The sequence below is a fragment of the Macaca nemestrina genome, chromosome 18, assembly GCF_043159975.1.
Source record: "Macaca nemestrina isolate mMacNem1 chromosome 18, mMacNem.hap1, whole genome shotgun sequence".
Lineage (NCBI taxonomy): Eukaryota > Metazoa > Chordata > Mammalia > Primates > Cercopithecidae > Macaca > Macaca nemestrina.
In genome coordinates, this window is record NC_092142.1 from 22,424,438 (window position 1) to 22,439,943 (window position 15,506).

The 15,506-nt window shown below is 43.7% G+C and overlaps 1 protein-coding gene across 2 annotated transcripts in view; it reads left to right on the forward strand.

The window, feature by feature from the left end:
- LOC105485027 (dynactin subunit 5) overlaps positions 1-15,506 on the forward strand; it is a 36,599-nt gene that overhangs the window by 16,032 nt on the left and 5,061 nt on the right. Inside the window, exons 3-6 of one of the 2 annotated variants that reach the window (XR_011616352.1) lie at positions 1,999-2,117; positions 4,918-5,029; positions 9,413-9,515; positions 10,825-11,351. Coding sequence is in view for 1 of the 2 variants with exons in the window: in XM_011747187.3 (XP_011745489.1) it covers positions 1,999-2,117; positions 4,918-5,029; positions 9,413-9,515; positions 10,825-10,922 (432 nt within the window). In the remaining variant the exon portion in view is untranslated. Of the gene's footprint in view, positions 1-1,998; positions 2,118-4,917; positions 5,030-9,412; positions 9,516-10,824; positions 13,340-15,506 lie in introns of those variants that run through there. The other variant, XM_011747187.3, reaches the window with a different exon arrangement.

Below are 15,506 nucleotides of genomic sequence, written 5' to 3' on the forward strand. Positions count from 1 at the left end.
CTGTAATTCCAGCTACTGGGGAGGCTGAGGCAGGAGAATTGCTTGAACCTGGGAGGTGGGGTTGCAGTGACCCAAGATCACGCCACTGCACTCCAGCCTGAGTGACAGAGCAAGACTCCGTCTCAAAAAAAAAAAAAAAAAGACTATGTATTTTTACCTTGATCCATTGTAGTCATCTAAAGGGTCAGTTTTCCTCAAGTCTCTCACCTGCATCCCCCATGCAGATGCCAGGGTGCTTCCACAGTAGTAGTAATAATATGGAAATTTATGTATGTTAATCCTCTGTTTAAAATACTGGGGCCAAGTGCAGTGTCTAATGCCTGCAATCCCAGCACTTTGGGAGACCAGAGTTGGAGGATTGATTGCATGAGCCTAGGGGTTCAAGACCAGTGTGGGCAACATAGCGAGACTCCCATCTCTACAAAACATTTAAAAATTAGTGGGATGTGGTGGCATACACCTGTAGTACCAGCTGCTCAGAAGGCTTAGGCGGGAGGATCCCTTGAGCCCAGCAGCTCAAGGTTGCAGTGAGCTATGATTGTGCCACTACACTGCAGCCTGGGCAATAGAGTGAGACCCTGTGTCTTAAAAAAAAAAAAATTTCAGGCCAGGCGCGGTGGCTCAAGCCTGTAATCCCAGCACTTTGGGAGGCCGAGACGGGCGGATCACGAGGTCAGGAGATTGAGACCATCCTGGCTAACCCGGTGAGACCCCGTCTCTACTAAAAAATACAAAAAACTAGCCGGGCGAGGCGGCGGGCGCCTGTAGTCCCAGCTACTCGGGAGGCTGAGGCAGGAGAATGGCGTGAACCCGGGAGACGGAGCTTGCAGTGAGCTGAGATCCGGCCACTGCACTCCAGCCTGGGCGACAGAGTGAGACTCCGTCTCAAAAAAAAAAAAAAAAAAAAAAAAAATTTTTTTTTTTTGAGGCAAAATCTCACTCTTTTTGCCCAGGCTGGAGTGCAATGGGGTGATCTCGGCTCACTGCAACCCCTGCCTCCTAGGTTCAAGCAATTCTCATGCCTCAGCCTCCCAAGTAGCTGGGATTAACTGCAGGTACCTGCCACCATGTCTGGCTAATTTTTGTATTTTTAGTAGAGATGGGGTTTCACCATATTGGCCAGGCTGGTCTCGAACTCCTGACCTTAGGTGATCTGCCTGCTTCAGCTTCCCAAAGTGTTGGGATTACAGGTGTAAGCTATCACACCTGGCCAGAAAAAAATTTTTAATGAAATAAAATATTTTGTTGACTCTTTATATCCTCTAGGAAAAATGCCTAAGCTTCTGTGCTTAGCATACATAATTCCTCATAATCTACTTGCATGTCCCTTGCTTACTTTTTCCAGTTACAACTCCAGCATATTCACTTTTTAACCCCATTTATTTATTCAGCAGACATTTTGAGGGTGCCTACTCTTTACCAAGTATAAGGCATTAATCCTCCCAGACTTACAGGTTGTGTTACTCAGCCCCTCTCAGCAACTTCTGGGGAAGCCACATCTTACACTCTGCTGCAGTGTAGCTCTTAGAATCTGAGTTCAGAGGTTGGAAGATGAACCAGAACTCCATTGGGTCCACCTCTGGGAGCATGGAGCTGGAGGTAGTACTGTTAAGAAAGAAGACAAAGGTAGAGCAGCCAGAACTCTTGATAAGCAAGCAGCCAAGGCTTCGGAGGCACAAGGACCTACCTGAGTGAATCTAAAGAGACACATAAGCCAGATCTGCTTTAGGTGTTCTCACTAAGTGCTCATTCAGTGAGTTCTATTCATGGGGGATTAAGGGCAAAGCTTATGATTTACTAGGAACATCGCTAACTGCAGTCACTGTCATGAGGGCAGTTCTCTTTTTACCTTACAAGTTACTCCTTTTGGCGGAACATTTGTAACGTTCTGTCACAGTGGATTGTAACATAACTCAGAATCAGTATCTTGTTATCTACTCTTTTTTGTTACGTCTTAGACTATGTTGCTATTTTTTTAAAATTTGCTTTGTCTTACAGACCATTGTGATGAATGACTGTATTATCCGAGGGGATCTGGCAAACGTAAGAGTTGGACGTCATTGTGTTGTAAAAAGTCGTAGTGTCATAAGGCCACCATTCAAGAAATTCAGCAAAGGGTATGTAATTTAATTACTTGTTCAAGTCTTGGGCAAGAAGCTGCCACTGGTGGTATGGTCCATGTGTTGAATTGTGGTATAATGACGAGGTCCATCCTGTTGTTTGAAGCACTAAGTAAGAGTTCACCATAATGAACACAATTCTGCTGGTGGTTGTCTCAGTCTGGTTGATGATTGGTTGCCACAAACAGAATCCACTTATACACTGGCAAAAGCAAGGGGTTTCTGATCAAACAGACTGGCATATATAATGGAACCTAAGAGCAGGAAAAGGAGCAAGCCAGGCCTCACAAGGGACCGGAACCTGGAATTGGACAGCTAGCTGGAATCAAGACAGTTTTGTCTACCTATCCCTCTCTGTATCTGAGATTGTATTTTTTCTTCTATACTGCCCTTCTCTCTGCATTTCTACTTCCCTTTTCTCTCTCACAGATACCTGCCCCATTTGTTCATGGAGACTACCTTGCTGACTCACATTCTAATTTATATCATTTCTCCATTTAGGCTTCCAGCAGACACCAACTAGAGACTTTATGTGTCATTTCCAAACTCCTGAGAGAGAGAATCTGATTGGCTCACCTTAAGTATCCATGATCTGAACAGCTTTGACCCAAAGGGCAGAGTCAAGTCAGGTCCACTGATCCTTCAGTGGGAATAAAGACTATCCAAGAAAGGCCATGGACAGAGCAGGCAAACTGACCACCATAGCTGATATGGTGCTAAAAGTATTCTCTTTGCCTCTTTACCTCTCTCCTCCTTGGCTAATTGCCCTCCTGGCACCCATCTGCATTTCATCCAATAAGTCAGCATTTATTGAGTACCTTCTTCATGCCCACAGCTAGGTTATAAGCTGAGAATATATAAAGATAGATAAAATAAGATTCCTGCCTCAAAGTTCCCAAAGTCTAGTTGTAGAAACAATTAACATAATCAGATAGTGACATGTGACAGCTACTATATGGTGTGATACACCTGTCACAGAGGTATGAACATGGTTAGGAAGGAACAGAAAAGGGAGCAATTAACTCAAACTAATGATAATACCTAGAAGTGTATCATGCAGAAATAATCCCACATGTCCAGTAATGATATTGGATTCTAGGCTTTCCATGACATACAAGAACTGGATGAGGGAATCATTATAAAAAATTCACATGATTAGCTTTGAAGGCTATTAGGGGGAAACCAGAAAACCTCCTGGTACCCTTTTATGGTTTTATACGGTGTGACTGAAACACTACTGGAGATGTTGATTAACAGCATTATTGGGTTGGATATGGCACAGGAAAAGCACCAGGAGTGAACAAGGGTTTTATTGCTGAATGAAGGGATGTGTAAGTAGGAATAGTACATGTGAGAAATGCAGAAATATGAAAGTGTAAATAGCAAAACGTGAATAGAAGCTGAATGTGGATTTTTTTCTACCTGCATTTCATACCAGAATCAGATAATACTATCAAACTTGGAATCTTAAATTTAAAAATTAAAGAACTGTCAGTACTGCTACAGACCGTGATGAGATCAAGGAATGCATTGCTGCACAGGAGGTACAGACCAAAAATAGTAATGGTTAAGGAAGATTTAAACAAATTATAGGTTCATAGAGGACAGGTATCATCTCTGAAAAAATATTCTGAACAAAATAGAACAGAATTGGAAGGAGCTAATGAGCATCTAGCACTTTATATTCATTCCAGTCCAAATATTTTACATCCCAAGGTATAGAAATTACGTATAAATGTGATCACAGGCCGGGCGCGGTGGCTCAAGCCTGTAATCCCAGCACTTTGGGAGGCCGAGGCGGGCGGATCACAAGGTCAGGAGATCGAGACCACAGTGAAACCCCGTCTCTACTAAAAAAAAAAAAATACAAAAAATTAGCCGGGCGCGGTGGCGGGCGCCTGTAGTCCCAGCTACTCAGGAGGCTGAGGCAGGAGAATGGCGGGAACCCGGGAGGCAGAGCTTGCAGTGAGCCGAGATCGCGCCACTGCACTCCAGCCTGGGCAACAGCGTGAGACTCCGTCTCAAAAAAAAAAAAAAAAATGTGATCACAGAACCACTGTCAGTGACATTTGAGGAACCCTAGAGAATGGGATGGGAATGATGTCAGATATCTGGAGAAAGCCTGCTGACTCCTACTCAAAGTCAATTAAGTTTTTCCTAAAGCCGTGGACTAGGTAACGTCTCCTTGTTATATGTGCTCTTAACTTGATACTGTGTTTCTGTATCCCTTATCATAGTTGTCACTACTTACTATTTAATCTTTTTTCTTGATTGTAAGCTGCTCGTGGACAGGGTTCTATCTCTTTTGTCATGGTTGTAGCCCTGATTTCTACCATTGAGTCTGGCACATAGTAGGCACTCACTGAAATCTGTGAATGAATAAATTTTTAGAATGCTGAATGTGGAAATTATAACTCATGATCCTAATGTCAATTCCCTGGAACATTATAGGGCACGTTAGTAAAAATGTGATCCGTGAGCATTTTCAAAGGAAGTGGGAATGAACAAACGTTCATTGATTTTTATTTGGTACCTGCTCTTTTAGCTTTGAAGATCTTGCCCCTCCTGCCTTGGTTTTTCCTTGCATATTTCTTTGGTGTACTATTGCAATTTTGAACTAGTAATCACGTTCATTTTCTTCAATATTGTATAATTTTTCTAGCCTGAGGTTTCTTTCCTTGCTGGGGACAGTCTTGCTAAGATGATAAAGTTCAGATTATGATCTGTAGTTCTATAAACCTTGACCCAAAGTACATCATCTTGACCTTTCTTTGTTCATCTTCTTTTCCTCTTCTAGTGTTGCATTCTTTCCTTTACATATTGGGGACCATGTCTTTATTGAGGAAGATTGTGTGGTCAACGCAGCTCAGATTGGTTCCTACGTTCATGTTGGGAAGAACTGTGTGATTGTGAGTATGATGACTTGGCTGGCAAAGCAGCCTCACTTTCCCTCCAGCTCCTATCCCTCACATCAATGGGACCCTGTTTCTGTGACCAAGCAGGGTAGCAGTGGTTTTGTCTTCCCATAGTTGGATTTTTCTTGACAGATATGGAATTTTTTTCAGCCGGGCGTAGTGGCTCATGCCTGTAATTCCAGCTTTTGGGGAGGTTTAGGTGGGTGGATCACTTGAGGTCACGAGTTTGAGACCAGTCTGGCCAACATGGTAAAACCCTGTCTCTAGAAAAATACAAAAATTAGCTGGCCATGGTGGTGCATGCCTGTAGTCCCAGCTACTCGGGAGGCTGAGGCAGGAAAATCACTTGAACCCAGGAGGCGGAGGTTGCAAAGAGCCAAGATTGCACCACTGCTTTCCAGTCTGGGCAACAAAGCGAGACACTGTCTTAAAAATAATAAATAAATAAAAAGATTTGGAATATTTTCTAGACATTAATACTGGCAAGCGTTTATCAAGCCTCCTCTATATAATGTTAAACGCTTTCCTTGGATGATTTCATTTAATCCTCACAACCATTCAAAGGTGTTACGTGTTATCCCTATTTGCAAATGAGAAGACTGATGACCTTAAATATTAAGGGATTTGGGGCCAGGTGTGATGACTGTCATCTGTAATCCCAGCACTTTGGGAGGCCAAGGCAGGAGCATCCCTTGACCCCAGGAGTTCAAGACCAGCCTGGGCAACAAAGCAAGATTCTTTCTTTTTTAAAAAAAACAAAAGTTAAGGGATTTGATAGGGCTAGAAAGCAGTAGACCTGGGATTTAAACCCAGGCAATATGATTATTAGCTATGCTGCTATATGGCCTACTTGTTGCCTTACTTCATGGAGCTTACAGTCTAATGGGAATAAGGAAATCTGAAGGCTGAGTTGAAATTGGGGGAGGACAAGCATTTCAGGAAAGGGATTCGCATGCGTAAGGAAGGGTTCGAGTCATCAAAAGGCATTTACGTGTAATTCAGGGTGCAAGCGGGCCCCTTGCTCAGCAGAATCTGTCGGACCCTGGTCCACTGGAGCCTAGGAATAGGTTGATTTAACCCAACCAAGGCTTAACAAGTTGGATTTCCTGTGATTTCTTAGATGATGAGCTTGATTTCAGATGGAATTTATGAGAAGCATGTGTAGGGGAAATGTTTTCTGCATTTTAGATTTGTACTCCAGACTAGACTCTAGGAAAAGCCAAGACTCTGTTTCTTTAATGACCATTCCCATTAATATGGAGCCAGCTCTCTGCCCTGGATAAGACTCAGACCCTGAAATATCAAAAAACTTGCAGAAACCAAACAGTTTACATTCCAGGAACTATGAGGGTACAGCAAAGGTGAACAGAAAGTCTTTGGGACAAGGGGAAAGTTAGTAAAGTTCATCCTCTTCCCTCACCCTAATTGCTTGGCAAAAACTAGCCTTCCAGCTGGGGTTTTCTGATATTTTCCTTAGCAAAGTGAAGATATTACCGCAGTAGCCTAGTCGTATAACCCTGTCGTTTATTCTCAGAGCAAAATGTCTGAAAGGTTAAATCCAAGTTCTATTCCCAGTGCTTAAGAAATTCTAATCCTGCTGTCAGGTGCTCTTGTTTTTATGCCACTTTTTAATACATCACTTCATGATAATAGTCATTGTTCCATATTGGCAGTACTTGCTGAGCCTTGACAAATACTCAATCTCAGGAGAGATTCTTTTAGAATTCTAGAACTTCAACACTGGAAGTAACTCTTTTAGTCCAGCCGTCCCCATGACACATAGATCCTTCCTATAACATCCCATGTGGTGGTCTTAACTTCTGTTTGGATATGTGAAGATGGAGGTGTTCATCAGAATTGCCCAGATGCCTGAAGGAAAAGCTTAACAAGCAATATTTATAGGCACTGTTGCTGTACTATGAGTTTTACATTTATTCTCTCTATGACAACCCCCCTGCAGATTGGTTTTCCATTCTGTTTCACAGATGAGGAAACCAAGGCTCCAAGATGCTAACTTTCTTGCACAGGATATATAGGTAGCTGTAGTATTAGCAGCACGGCTGCAGTTGTTAACTCCTTGGAAAACTCTCTAGGGAAGATTAAAGAAGTAGTTTCAGGCCGGGCGCAGTGGCTCATGCCTGTAATCCCAGCACTTGGGGAGGCCGAGGCAGGAGGATCACTTGAGGCCAGGAGTTCAAGACCAGCCTGGCCAACATGGTGAAACCCTGTCTCTACTAAAAATACAAAAAAATTAACTAGCCGTGGTGGCGCGTGCCTGTAATCCCAGCTACTTGGGAGGCTGAGACAGGAGAATTGCTTGAACCCAGGAGGTGGAGGTTGCAGTGAGCCAAGATCATGCCACTGCACTCCAGTCTGGGCAACAGAGTGAGACTCCATCCCCCCACCACCACCCCCCAAAAAAAGTGGTTTCAGCTTTTACTTCCTCAGCTATTGCCAGTACATTTATGCCTAAGAAATACCTACATTTTGAATGTTTAATTTGATTGATCAGTTTACCCAGACAGCTTCTGAAACCCAGTTAAGCATTATTTCTCTTAAGTGGGCAAAATGGCCAACCAGTGGACAGAGCAGGTGCCTTCAGGCTGCATGGTGGCTGGTATACACAGTGAAAATATCCCATCAACTAGTCTTCTTTTCCAGGGCCCTTTGTGTGTGGATCCCTCCATGGGACTATATCATGCCTCACGTAGCCCGTTGGGTGTCCTTTTACTCAGTGCCTCATGAACTTAATCTGAGTTAGTAGGAGCTTAGTCATGACAGGAATTCTTTGGGTTTATGTTAATTTGAGGTCACCAGGGAAGATAGTTAGTTGCCATATTTTTGAAATTGCCACTAGCAGGTAACCCATGGAAGAGGACTTTACAAGGAAGAATGAAGAACTATAGTCATAATGTGCTTTTGAGCTAAAGATGTTGTCAAGTATTGTCAGGGCTGTTATCTACTTCGCTGGAGAGAGATCAGCCGCTTGGGAAATGCAGAGCCACTTGGGAAATTCACATGCTTTCATAAGAAGTTCATTTAGCAATCTACCTTTTCCTAGAAAAACATATGATTTAAGTGTTTAATAGTGGGGAAAAATTTAAACCCAACCAAATCAAAGTGTCGTCTTCATGTTCTTTGCTAAAATCTGAGATCTGGACTGGTTAGCATTGTCCTGGTATTTGTAAAGATTTCCACACTCTCAGTCAGGTATATTTTCTGATTGTCTAGCCAGGATACCAGTGAACTAACAGGTCCTGATGTAAATGCAGTCAAAAATGACCAAAACTTTGATTTCCTCAGCAAGGAGTCTGAGGTACAGCTGTAAACTGTACACAGAAGCCCTACTTTTCCCTTAGCCCATGAAACAGATGAGTCTCTCAGACCTTATTTCTTGCTCTCCAAATGCAGTGGATCATGGCAGAATTGAAAAGTGGTGACAGTGGTTAAAGTCTGGGATGAGGTTCAAACATCCACATGACTATCACTCACTCACCTGTGGGAGAACAAGTGAACTAATAGTTTCATATCCAAATGAATTTGTCAGGATTTTTCCAGTTTGAATCGACAAAGGAGCAAACCAACCAACCAACCTTAAGCTGGTGGGTGCAGAGTGGAATGGGTGGTGAATGTAAACCAAGACTACAGGAGTAGATCCTAATGTCATGGCCAGATGGCTTCAGGGCTTCAGCCCATGTTGTAAGAATTAGTCTCCATCTCTGTGCTGCTTTCCTCTGGGAGGTTCACTCTCAGACAGGTTCTTCCTTCATGGAAATAAGATGCCTATTCCAGTCTTCCAGCCTGTCCTCTGGAAACCCCAGTGGGAAGTGCTGCTTTCCCCAGCAGTCCCAGCAAAAACCCTGAGGTTGGGGTCCATCAGACTAATTGGGGTCATATGCTGATCCCCAACACCTGTTAATGTGTCCAGGCTTGGGGTTTGGTGTGTGGGCTGTGGGGTGAAGCACATGGATGAGATGGGGATGGGAGGGTTACCAAGGAAAATACAGGTTCTGTTACCAGAAGAAAGGGGAATGGATGCTGGACAAGCAAAAGCACAAACGTCCACTAAATCAAAGGGAAAATTCAACAGAGCTCACGAAAGACTGAAATTCAGTCTGTAATGCCTGAGACATTTTGTCCTGTCTCTAGCATACAGCCTTCCCCCGCAAATGTACACAAACACACACTGTCACAACCTTGCTGCCTCCTCCTCCTCAGGTACCACCTGAAGCAGGAAATTGCAACCAAGCCTCTTGTCACTGCTATTACATGATATCATGAATGGGGTAAATAGAAAGGAGCCTTTCACACAGTAGACTAGACAACTTTTACTCCCATTTCCTGATCCATTTCCTATTAACAAGATTTTAATTTCAGGGGCGCCGATGTGTGTTGAAAGACTGCTGCAAAATTCTTGACAACACGGTATTACCTCCAGAAACTGTGGTCCCACCATTCACTGTCTTCTCAGGCTGCCCAGGTAACCTTGCGTGTTGATTTATTTTAACTTCCTAAAACTCAATTATATTTTCCATCACAAGAGTAATGCATACAATTCCTATCTCTGGCAATATGTTGATAGAGCTAACTTAGAAATTCACCTGTACGAAGTACCTGGAAATGCTACCTAACATTTAAACTGTTTAAATGCATAATTAGGTTCACCAGCAAATAAGGAAATTATGAAGGGCCAAACACAAAGAGGAAACTAAGCCCAGGCTGTGAGATTGCACGGGTTAATGCTGTCTTCATCATAGAATGGTTTTAGGGGTGATACTCATGTCAGGACGGAAATAAAGCTTTGGATCCACACATGACAGAGAGATCCTCAGATAACTCTTTAAAGGATTCCCTCTCAAGGAAAAGTCGATGTAAAACAAATCTGCTGCCAACACAGGGAATGTACAGGAAAGCATTTCTTGCCTGGCCTAGGCTCTGGGTAGAAAAAGTCTGTCTAGAGAATTTTAATGCTGGGCTTACCCTCACATTGGTCATGAGTTTAATTTATACATTCCACATGGCCCAGGAATTCCCAGACTGAAAAGTTAGTATAAAGCATGTTCTAAGACCAGCAATACCTTGAGGATACCTGAGAGGGGCAAATATTAATACATTATCTCCAGACCTTGGCTGATAGAATACTCACAAGTAAAGCCCATCAGGAGCCTGGAGTTCCAAATTATAAAACGTGAGGAAACAAAAGTGATACATACTTCTCTCAGAAAACTTGGAAAACACTGAAAAGCAGAAGGAAGAAGAAAACCTCACATTGCCTTAGCCCTACCCCAAGACAGTATCTTCTTCTCCATGTTGTTTTACACAGCTGAAATCATGTAGCATATACAGAAGCATGTCATAAATTCACAGATGGAAAATGATATGAACAGAGAGATTTGACAGTATATGATACCTACCACTGGGTGGTTTAATTGTTTTCCCAATTAAAAAATAAATCTCATCTCTCAGATCATTGAATCTGAGTTTCTAAGATGAACAGAATCATCATTCAGATTCTTTGGGGAGGCATTTGACCATTCTACCGTGTCATGCATCTCTGCTTTTGCAGAGGAGGAAGGAAAGACTTTTGTTTAGTAATTTCTCCGTATTGGGGTCCTGCTGTGAAAAAGTTTAGCTGTTCTTAGCAAGCGCTGGACCAGAACAGCCCCAGCAATTGTTTAAGTGATTGTCAGACATGCATCTGATTGAAGTGAGAGGGATATTGCCAGAGAAATATCTTAATCTCTTGTAACTTCTTTAAGCTTGTTAGAGCTGGGTCTTTCTTTCCCCAGGACTCTTCTCAGGGGAGCTCCCGGAGTGCACTCAAGAGCTGATGATTGACGTCACCAAGAGCTACTACCAGAAGTTTTTGCCGCTGACACAAGTCTAGCATCTCTGCCTCATGTCTTGAATCTGCTTGAGCTCTAAGATGAACCTGAGGACAAAGTGAGCCAGTCAGCACCTAGAAAAAACTCTCTTGTGTTTGACATCTACCACCCTCCTCCTTTTAAAAAATTTCTTTAGAATTTCTCAATCCTCAAGGCTCTAACCTCTTAAGAATTTACTAACAGACAGACTATCTGGAGGAGTTGTCTTCAAATGCTGTGCTTACACCTTATCTGTGAACAGTCACTTTGTACCATTATCTGTGGAACACAGAATCATCTGTTCCCAACGCTCCAGCCCCTTGGTCCTGTGGATGGCTGGATCCTGCCTGAAACGGATCTGCAGAGCAGCAGCATCCTTCCGGTGTGGAGGCTGTGTAGCTGGTGTGCTGCTCATGGCCATACACTACCCATGCTGAGAGCCTCTCACACAGGTAATGCCCAGCTTTTCTGCTGCTAACACATTTGGCCAGTTGTTGGCAATTGTTCATAATCCTGGGAAAGGTGTTTGTGACTTTTCAGAGCCCAGATTCCTGTTGGCTCTTAAAACTTGAGGGTAGGGGTGATTAGTGTTTCTCTCTTTCCTTCCCAAAATGACCTTAGCTGTCCTAGGGTAGTTAGTAAAAGACTTTTTAGCATTTTGACCTGGGGCCTTTGGCTTTCACTAAAAGTGGGGACCTCAGCATCCCAGATTGTAATTTTGCCAAGTGTTAGATTTGAGTCTCTCATGTGAATGCATTAGTCAGGCAGTTACTCCTTGCCTCAAGGTACTTACCTTATTTCATTGAAGACACCGCATTTGTGAACTCTTGCTCCCTGGCCTAGAACCATTCAACCTACCCTGTATTTGCCATAAACTCCACAATTCACACCAAAATGTCTGTACTCAGAGTCCATTCGCATATATACATGAAGGGCTCGTAAAATCAGTTTGTGGGCACAGAGCCCAGGAGTAAATGAAGTTGCTAGGGCTGTTCTTACCATCTCCTTCTGACCAGATAGCATAATCTTTTCTGGTTCTGCTCTGACCTCTTAGCTTAGAAAGAAGATTTAGAAGTTAGAGGCTAAGCAGGTTGTCTTTGCTTAATGCTCTGATCCGCAAGTGAATAGGGCAGAACAGTTCAGTCTTGAAGGTTAGAATTTAGCAAGAGCTATCCTGACCTAATATCCAATTGTGGGGGTTGCAAAACAGAATAGCTGTATGTAATCATTGCCACTAGTTCCATCTAGAATTCCTTTCTAGTTTGTCATTTTTTAAATGTTTATACATTAAAACCACCAAAATAAATAGCTTCTCCATGCATTTAGGGCCATGATAGCTGACAGCTCCAGACCTACATCCTCCCAGCTTGGGGGCCCTGAATGAAAGGTTTCTTCCCTTCCATTTCTAATTTGGAAATTCCCAAAGTTCTCAATAGTTTGTGGTGAGTTCCATGTCCTCTTGGGTCAGTCACTATGGCCATGCGTGTTTGGCCACATGATTAATCCAGTCTGGGTCATGACCTTTTCTTCATCCAAAACAAAATGGTGGGAAGACGAATACAATAGCTACTACAAACAATAGGAGTTTATAATTATGTGCTGATGTATTCGAAGATGTGTTGACAGTAGTGAGTGTGTATCCTATGAAAGGCGAGCTGGACTCTGTCTCCATGGTGGCTCTCACCCCAGGGACCTAGGAACAGCCTGTCACCACATAATTACTTTTATAACCCTAGAGAAGAAAATCTCCTTATCCTCAGAATACTTCCAGAACAGCCAAATGGGAAGGACCTTGGTTGGGACTCTTTCCAGTTCACTTGGGGCAGAAAGAATTTATGGCTCATATAGCTGAAAAGGATGGGCTAGATTGGGCTTCAGGCTGCATCCCAGAACTCCAAACTGGGATCTGTCTCTTTGGCTCTCAGCTCTGCTTTCATTTGAGTTGGCTTTATTCTCGGGCTTCACAGTGTGGCCGGCCCCACAGCACCAGTTTTTGATAAAAAGAGCTCCCCTTTGCTGACAGAACTGCTGGATTTGGTTCTCATTGGTCCAGACGAGGAAGGTATCCAGCCTCAAGTCATCATTGTAGCCAGGAAGATGGAATACACCGAATGGACAGGCCTGGCATGTACCCACAGAGACTGAAAGTTGGTGCTGGTGGTTGTGGCAGATGATATTACCTGAAGAAGGAACGAATGGGTGCTGGGCAGGAAAAAGCATCAGCTGTCCAGTTTAGGCCTCTCTTCTTTCCCTGGTGTCTTCATTTTCCTCCCTCTCCCTGCTGTCCCTTAACCCTCTGCCCAGTCTCTCATTACTCCTGGTCTTGGGAGGTACCTTCTGAGGATACTCCACTGGGGGTACCTGAGCCTGGATTAGAGGGCAGGGGGAGAATACTGCCTAGCCAAAGTGGGTGTTCAATAAAGAACCATTTGGAGATGGTCTTCTGTCTGGAACTGCTTCCTTTTTATTTTATTTTTTTCCTCCAGATGAGCTGACTGGGCCATGGAACTGCTTCCTTATGATGCCCATAGCACCTTACCGAGGGGCCCTTATCAATAGAGTTTTAGTTATGTACCTGTGTTCTTGTCTGAACCCCTACTAGCTGTGAGCGCCTGAGGAGTCAGGCCTGAGTCTGTGGGTCATCTGGCACATCCTTAATAGAATGATTGCCTGGATGCGACCACTCTCACCCCCCACCCTCACATACCCCACCAGCATGCCTCAGACCTTACTCCAGCTCCAGATAAGTCTCAGATTGCAGGACCCCTGGTGCAGGGAACAAAGGTGAATGATTGTCCTGTGAGCCTTCTGTTGACTGATTCTGTTTTACATGGCTGCACAGAACCCTGTGGTTGTTTGGGGTTGGTGGTGGCTTCTGTATTAGTCACTTCTGCATGAACGAGTTCACTCAGGATCTGAGGCCACATTTCCTTTCTTAGTCACTCACCCATCTGGCATACTTGAAATTAATCAGACAAACATTGTTCCTAGTTAACATATCCTTGGAAGTTTCTCAGCTATAAGGAAGAGGTCTTGGTGGCTAGGGGACCTTTCTCCGTATCCTGTTCTATCCAGTGAGAGCCTAGAGGGTGCTGCCCAGCCACATTCTGGCTAGCCTCAGCTATTCTCCTGAAAAAAATTGGCATCTGACAACCTGGATGGTGACTATAGGTAGTCAAATCCAGCTGACTGGTCTCCTAGGATCTTCTATGGAGCTGCAAGGCCCCTGAAATGATACTGGCAGTGTTGGGACAGCATGTCCAAAGACCTGTTTTTTTCAGAACCGGTCTCAGCAAAATGTCTTGCCAGCTTCTACAGTTCCCCTAAGTACATGATAACTGAAACCCTTCTAGAGCCCCCCAGCAATGGGCTTGTGCTTTTAGTAGAATATGTGCTTGCTGGCATTTAGGGGTAAGAAGGTAGGCCCCTCACCATTTCCTGTACAGAGAAAAGAGACACCATCACTCATTTATTCATTTAACAAATGCTCTCCAAGCCACTACTAGGTGCCAAGCACTGCCTAGGTCCTGGGGATACAGTGGAGACTGAGATGGAGCCAGTTCTTGCCCATAGGGATCTCACAGCTTAGTGAGGGAGAAAGCCAAAGAATCAAAATACAGAGAGGGTCTGAGGGGTCCATTTTGAGAGCCATCATAGTGGTGAGGAGCATGAGTGCTAGAGTTGGGCTGATCAAATCCCAACCTGCCATTGGCTAGCCTTGTGACTTTGAGCAAGTTATCTTACTTCGTGGAACCTCAGGTTTCTCTTCTGTAAAACGGGGAAGTTGGATAGGGTTATTATAAGGATTGAAATGCATTTATACTTGTAAAGCATAAGTACTGGCTCAGGGTCAGCACTCAATAAATGGTAGTTATACCTACTTTTATTAGGAAGTGATAAACCTTGAGCAAAACCCCTTAGAGTATAAGGCATAATATTCTTACATATTTTTAAAATTTCAAAGTAAAAACATCTTGATCTTTATAATCAGTCCACCACAAAGAAGAGATGGAGAAATCACCCTTCCTTGTTTTGTTATCTATGGGGTGCAAACATTTAATCCTCCCAACTGTCAAAAAAGTAGAGATTTTCACAGCCTGTTTTACAGCAGAGGAAACTGCTATTCAGAGAGGTTAAGTAAATTTGCCCAGTGTTATACATCTAATAAATGGCTGAGCTGGAATCAAGGCCAGTTCTTATTTGGCTGCAAAATTCATGTTTTATGCAGCTCGTCCAGTATCTTGGCCTCCAAGGTAGCTGGCTCTGAACGCTACCCTTGCAGCCCAGTCAGCCAACCCTTTGCTCTCCTGAAGCTTTTGCTGGCGGGCCAGCCCCACCTGCTTTCCTTGTGCACTCTGACTTGGACCCTGAAGTGAGAAGAGTTAGCACAGGACATCTTACTTCCCTGAAAGCAGTACCTGGACTTTTCTGTATCTTCACAACCACTGGGCATTGGGCAAATGGGTCATGCAGATGAAAATCATCCAAGAAAAGAGACACGGGAGTGAAATTCACACCCGCTCTGGCTTTCAGACCGTGGGTCTGAACATTAGCCCATGGTGTTTCTTGGCTGTACTGACCTGTGCCATTTCAGCTGCATTCTTCTC